Source organism: Nestor notabilis, unplaced genomic scaffold, assembly GCF_000696875.1.
Source record: "Nestor notabilis isolate BGI_N333 unplaced genomic scaffold, ASM69687v1 scaffold22771, whole genome shotgun sequence".
Classification (NCBI taxonomy): Eukaryota; Metazoa; Chordata; class Aves; order Psittaciformes; family Psittacidae; genus Nestor; species Nestor notabilis.
In genome coordinates this window covers 31,870-39,278 of record NW_009913689.1, presented here as the reverse complement: position 1 = coordinate 39,278, position 7,409 = coordinate 31,870, and the positions used below count along the sequence as shown (strand labels likewise).

Genomic DNA, 7,409 nt, shown 5'->3' with positions numbered 1-7,409 from the left:
GGGAGGGCCGTGAGGCGGCTGGTCTGCCCAGGCAGGCCTCTCGCCTCTTCCCGGGCTGCAAGATGAGGTGCGCGACCGGAGCTGGCCCAGGGGTTGTCAGTGTCCGACCGGCAACGAGCCGACTCGGGAAAGCGGGTTTGGAGCGGGAGGATGGAGCAGGACAGAGCTGTGCAGCGGTAAAGCCTTAGGGTTGACAGCAATAACGAAAGTACCAGAGGCGAGGAGAGGCTTGGGACTATAAAACATCTGCAAGCTGGGGGAAAACCAGCACTTGCTCTTTATGCTAGATGTAAACATCGTTTACAGTGCGTTTCCACTGATTACCATGCTTGCTTTATTTCTGTCATGTCTTCACTTTCTAAGTAATTCCAAAGAAAGATTTTTCTTCAGTCATGTTCCACAGTACAGTAGTATTTCAGCTCTGAGGCTTTTTAATGTGATGGTGTATTTCAGGTTTTTTGTTTCCTAGTTTGTTTTATACTGTCTTATGGACAGACTTTTAAAGATGGAAGTGGAGCCTGACTTCACACAGGTTCCTCAAATATGTAACTAGTTCCATTTGTTTGCTTGTCTTTCAGACCCTCCCTACACACTACCGAGCAAGATGGGTTATTCAAAGTCAAATACCCTTGTTGGTGATAAAGTGGTAGGTGTTGGCCAAAAATAGCTGACTTGTGCACCTTTTATTTCTGTGTATATGCATATACACATGGGTAGAAACTGTCTCAGTTCTAAGCTGCACCCTTAAAACCAAAATACAAAGCAAAGGAAGCAGTTTTATCTAAAACAAGACTTAACCCAGGGAGTTACCATGTGTGCTGGCCTAGGGTGACTCTGCAGCAGCAGCCGCCTAGAAATGCCCAGTTCCATGTCCTGAGTAATTTCCTAAATTGTGTGTCAGTATTAGCATGACCAGCAGGTGGAAGGAGGTGATCCTGCCCCTCTACTCTGCTCTTGTGAGACCTTACTTGCAGCACTGTGTGCAGTTCTGGTGTCCTTACCGTAAGAAGGACATGGGGCTGTTGGAGCAAGTCCAGAGGAGGCCACGAGCATGATCAGGGGCTGGAGCACCTCCCTTATGAAAACAGGCTGAGAAAGTTGGGGCTGTTCAGCCTGGAGAAGAGAAGCTGCGTGGAGACCTCAGAGCAGCTTCCAGTGTCTGAAGGGATCTACAAGGGTGCTGGAGAGAGGCTTTTCAACAGGGACTGTAGCGATAGGATGGAGGGTGATGGGTTTAAACTTAAACAGGGGAAGTTCAGGTTAGATACAAGTAAATTCTTGACAGTGAGGGTGGTGAGGCACTGGAACAGGTTGCCCAGAGAAGTGGTAAATGCTCCATTCTTGGCACAGTTCAAGGCCAGGTTGGACAGAGCTTTGGAGCAACCTGGTCTAGTGTGAGGCATCCCTGCCCATGGCAGTGGGTTGGAACTAGATGATCTTAAGGTCCTTTCCAACCCAAACCGTTCTGTCATTCTATGATTTATAATACATTATCTCCAAATGCTGTTAACAGCAGCTGTTACTAAGGTCTAAAAAAGAACTGGACTGTTGTTCAAGCAGATCTGTTAAAATGGTGCCTCCTCACCTCTGAATATACTTAAACTACAGCTCAAGGTAGCATACTTAGGCAGTTTAAAGTGAACGAGGTAGCAACAGCTAGGCAGCCTGTAAAGACTGCAAACCCATCCTAATTCATACTGACTTCCTCGCTAAGCTCTTCGCTAGTTAGCCCATTCTTTAGCTCCCTCTACTGCATTTGCTGCTCTCCTATCCATATTCACTCTAGCTAGTTTAAAACCAGCTAGGGCATGTCTGTGGGAGTTGCAGTCACATCATTAGACAGCAGTGATTGATGGCTGGACAGGCTGCATATAGGTAGAATGCCAAAGGAAAACAGACTTGGTACAACTGCATAATGAATTGGATTTTAAACAGAGCGCTCTTGAAGCCATGCACTGGACTGCGTGCAAGGTAAGATACTCTGAGCTCTGAAACTCCATTGCTGAACAGTGAGGAGAAAATCCACGAGCAGCTTTCCAATGATGGAGTCAAGAAACGTTTTTAAGAATATTTCTGGATGTCTCTTACCCCATTGTCTCAGACTCTTTCTTACATCTACATGGGGAAAAAAAAAAGTGTGTTTGTCTGCCTCTCTGTAGAAAGATATACATATAGAACTGGAAACATTGCCTGTCATCACAGAGATCCTTGCAATAATATGGCTGTGTTAACAGTGGAGGCCAGACAAAGTAAGGTGGCATACTGTCTCTAGTATTGTCATGTCACAGGTGTAATGTGGATGGGTATGGTGACAGACTGACTTGCATGAAACGTGTTTTAAGCGTGTGAAGCAGCAAGGGCACAATGTGCAATTCAAAACAATGCAAGTTTGAATTCTTAATCTATAGGATCACAAAATGGGTGGACAGAGTTTGTGATAATTAGTTTGTAGGGTTTTCTAAACTCCTGAGGTTGAATTCCAGTTGAAGAGAAATGAAACAAAAATGCAGTCTCATGCTCAGCAAGCAGCTAGTCATAGTAGGGAGTCCAAATCTTCATCATCTGACACTCTCTTACACTCTGGTGAGTTAGTGTAGTTAGTCACTACTACCCTGTATGCATCCAAGTTAGCACCAGATGAAATGAAAGGGGCAATTGATAATTCAAATCTGATTTCAGGCTTTAAAGAAGCTCAAGCCAATATAGCTACATCACTTCTACTGGAGTCATGATTGCAAAGATTTCTTTGCAGTAATAAATCTGGAGATTTAAGGCATATCGACCCAGGGAAATTAGTGCTTAGAAGGAAGGGTGTGGATTTTTAATGTGATCATTTTTGTGTGCTAACTCCCATCCAGGTATTTTTCACACAGGCTATAATTGTTACCATATAAAATAACTTAAGTGGACTATTACTTCATTTCCAGAGCACATAAAATAGAAGGAAGTTACATGGAGTAATGTGCTAGAAGTTCACATTGCTGCATATTCATAGTTACTGCGCACTAACTCTTTTATGTAACGAACTATTAGGTCCTCAATTTAAAGTGTAAGTTTAGCACTGGAAAATAGCCAGAAGACATATCTGTGTGTCTACTGCTAGTCTGGTATGCTCCACATCTTGAGAAGTACCATCTAACCAGCTGACATCATTAACATATGTATGCCTCCTTCTTTCCCCATCCCAAATGTGTAGTTCTGGAAATCACAGCAAGCTGAAATTCTGATCTCTTCACTGTTGTTTGAAATCACTTAATCACTGCCACTCTTCTTTGTGTCCACACAAACGTTAGGTAAAGGCACCAATGCGCAGAAGCATGTTTAGTACCTTGATCCATTTCCCAAGCTATGGTGTGTGGTTGGAAGGCAAAGATCCAGTGCCTCCATTTATTGACCGAAGATGGAGAGGGAGTGCTCAGCAGCGCCTGGCGGCTCTTCAGCAGCTTGCTGCGTAAGTGTTCTATGGGTGATTTCAAAAGACCATACAAACCAACCCAACAAACCCCCATGCACACTGAAGTGGAGATGACTGCAATTTGCTCCTACTTACATTTCCCTTGAAATGAAGAGATTGCAGCTGTTGTGAAGTATGGTTGCCCATCTGTTTCTTACAGGGTGGATGTTGCACATTCCTTCGTCCCCATGCTATCCGCTTTGCAGCGGTTGCTGGGAAAGAGAAGAAAGTTATTTCAATCTTAAAGATCAGATAAGTTATGAAGACTTCAATGACTCATGTGTGTTACTTCAGTGGAAGCTGTTTCTTTTTAGTCCAGTGCAGTTGCTGCTGGTTAGATTGCTTTTGCTGCTCATTCAAGGGTATATGGGGCCTGAACCAGGACACCACATTTTTAGTGCAGGGGTGTCTTAGCTGAACTTTCTCCTGGCATCACAATTTGGGCTTCTGATGATTCTGCAGATATTTTAAAAAACTTCTGTGTGTTTTGCCACACCATGTGTTCTTTGGAATCCTTTAGTAACTGTATTCAAGATTGCAGGCATCAGCCTAGTTGTTTACAGAGGTTTTTGCTGCATTAACAAGCTAACTGTAGGCCACGGGCTTTTCAGATGGTATGTGCTCTGGGGTTGCTGGTAGCTGAGTTCTACCACATGCCAGACAGTAATCAAAGATGGTTTCAGAGTGATACAGCACCTGATTTTGTTCTGTTTTGAAAGCATATTCCTCTAATTTCCATAATAAAATAAGAATTTTTGAGCTTTTTTTTTTTTTTTAACTATTATTTTCAGCATTTCTAACTAACCCCAGCACATGAAAACCTCGGTGGCTTTTTATATTTTGACTGTTATTCTGTAACAAGAACTAATTTGACACCTGCACTGCTTTAAAATTGATTTACATTTCAACAACATGTATTTGCAAAATGCCTTGTAATTAACAAAAAAATGGGAAATCCATCCCCTCTGTTTCAACCTGCATGGATTGACAGTGTTGCTGATACAGAAGACAGTGTATTTCCCAGCTGTCTTCTCAGTAGTTGCATTGCCTCTGCAAGGTTACCAGGAATAAATGCCCATTTATTTCATCAAAGTCAGCAAATACAAGTCAAGGACATGCAAGAGGCAGGATCTGTGGAATAAAAAGGGCTATTTCACTGGGTTCCCATTGTGTCTATAACGATACCATAACAGGATGAACAGCTTATGCTAATAAAGTTGGATCATAAGAATAAGTGCCCACCTGTGCTGAATGAAACACAAATCCATCTGGATGGAGCAACAGTCTGATCTGTAAAGAGTCAGCTAGTGGAAGTAGCCATCAGCTCCATTATCTCATTTGAATTCCAAACACAACTTCACAATAACAGGTTGATTAGTGCTGAGCAAGTATCTCAGGTTACTGCACTGCATCCCAAAATGTTCCCCTCTCTTTTGTTATATGATGGGACTGAAAGCACTGGGAAGAGATGACTTACCTTGGCAGTAAATTATATGTCACGGGAGGTTAATGAAGCATATCTCTGCAGGCTTTGCTGTAGTGGGTGGCTATGCAGTGGCTCCCCAAGTTCCACACTGCAGCTCACAGGGCTTAGATGAGGTCTTTGAAGACAACTGATCTCAACATGCAATCCTCTGGTTTGATCCCAGCTGTCAAGCAGTGTAATGTATTGTTAATTGTGCCTCTGTAGGTATACCTCTGTGTTTAAAATTAGGCAATAGCAACCAGTTCCAGCACCCACAATCCTGAGGTCAGGTTTCTTAAAAGCTGCCCAAAAAATGGTCATACACAAAACATGACCTTCAGGACTTGCCATATATATAGCTTAAGGAAATTACTTATCTCAGTGGCATGGTATGGGCTTTTGGGTTTGGTTTTGTTTTCTTTTTAAAAAAAGAACTCCTGTTTCTTGTCTTTAACCACCTTGCAGGTTGAGAAAAGTGTAAAACTGGAGTGTAAAGTGATTGTGAAATCAAATAGCAGTCCTGATGCATAGCTTTCGAAGGACTCAATTCTACCCATTTTCTCACTGACTGCCTTAACAAGGTCTACCTCATGGTCCTCTAAAGCTTTAAAATAAATGGCTCCAAGATGTTTTAGGGAAAAATTTAACCAGACTGCCTCCTTTAAATTCAAAAATAGAGTAAAAATAATGAAGAAAGACTGTTCTTGCAAAAGGTACGGTTGTTCCAGCATAGGTTTTTGAAACATTCACATGGTCATCCTTATTTTAGTCCTTCATTGGAGAATTCAAATTGAAACTGCTGATTCTAAAGTTTTCTACATTTGCTCCAAATCTATTCAGCTACTTTTGAAAGGCAGAAAGCGATAGTCTGCCCCTTGGTTCATTCTGCTCCTTTACACGGATTTTCTGTTATGGAAAGTTCTTTTCTCTTAAGGAAATGAGCTTGCTCACCCCACCCCCAACAAAAGTAGTTTACAAGGCCAAGTGTTTACAAGTGGCAAATCCTTTTCATGACAAGCACATAAGAAAGTTTTATTGAAGGCAGCAAACAACCATTTCTTGCTCACACTTAGTGAGAAATATGTATAAAGTGTCAAATTGATTTTTTATTTATGTATGAAAAAGCAAAATACAGTAATTTCTTACATGAGAAAATAATAATAGAAAATAATTATAATTATTATAATAATCTCAAAAGCTAATAAAGTAGAAAGATCATTAAAAAGTAAGGGCATAGTAAAAAGATCAGAACTGCTCTGAATGTACTTAAATGATTTCCTGTGCTTTGTTTTTTAGAGCTCAATCTTCTCTTCAGATACCTCAGATTGTGTATGAAGATCCTGAAGTTAGTGGAAGGAATCGCTACAAGTATTTTGCACGGTAAGGAATGAACTGATTTGAAACAGTGTTCAAAAGCTTGCTTTTGTGCAGTTTAAAAAGCACCTAAATAAATGCCAGAGCCTTATTTGTTTCTGTCCTTTGTGTCAGTTCTTTGATTGCTGCTATGGAAAATCTAAATAGTAACCAAATCTTAAATCACAAGGTCTTTTTAAATTCATGCTATGCCAGAATTTTCAGACAATGTTCAAGCAGAGCTGTTAAAACGTGTTATTTCACATTGTGCCTTCTCACTTTGGTATATACTTAAACTACAGCTCAAGGTAGCATATTTAGGCAGTTTAAAATGAACTAGACGGCAAGAGCTAGGCAGCCTGTAAAGATTTCAAACCTATCCTAATTCTTCACACCAACTTCCTCACTAAGACCTTAGCTAGTTAGTCCATTCTTTAGCTCCCTACTGCATTTGCTGCCCTGCTATCAGTATTCACCCTAGATAGTTTAAAATCATCTAGGTTTTAAGCTCGGATAATGAGTTACCATATAAGCACATGTACCAAGCATTCTGTACTTAATAATTATTTGTAGAAAGCTTTGGGCTGTAGATCCTCCTACACAAAGGAAGAAGATGCTCACGAAGTCCTTGTGGCTCTCCAGACTCCTACAAAGGTGCCTTCTTGAGAAGGCACCTTTTTGAGAAGACACCTTTTTACTCCCTGTTTCTGCCAGGAATAGAAAGGCAGCAAAGGGAATCCATGATTAACTTTCCATCAACGTCCTCCATTGCAGGACTGCTCTGCTCTTTCTAGAGCGACACTGCAGATCACCAATGGACTCAAGATCTGAACCAACAGCTAGCATATAAACATTGTCAACTTAGTCACATACTCTTTGAATCACATTCACTATTATAGTCAGCAGCTATTGGCAATAGGTCCACTTTAAATATAAAAAAAAATTGCCAAGTTTAATAAACTGAAGTACTTTCTTTATGGCTCCTTTAACAACAACAAAAAAAGGACAAAGATGTTGTTACCTTCTGCAATTTGAAATTAAAGACTTTCAAACGCTAAGGGAAAATGATGGTGAATGCAATATGCAAACTATAAGAATGCCTAAGAAGGAATTATTAATATGTCGTTGAGCCCATAT

General features: G+C 40.9%; 1 protein-coding gene across 1 annotated transcript in view; it reads left to right on the top strand.

Moving 5' to 3' along the window:
• Positions 1-3,317: 3,317 nt before the first annotated feature.
• The window catches only part of MAATS1 (MYCBP-associated, testis expressed 1), a 28,872-nt gene continuing 24,780 nt past the window's right edge, over positions 3,318-7,409 (top strand). The window contains 2 exon segments of the mRNA XM_010023317.1: positions 3,318-3,451; positions 6,216-6,299. Coding sequence (XP_010021619.1) covers positions 3,318-3,451; positions 6,216-6,299 — 218 coding nt within the window.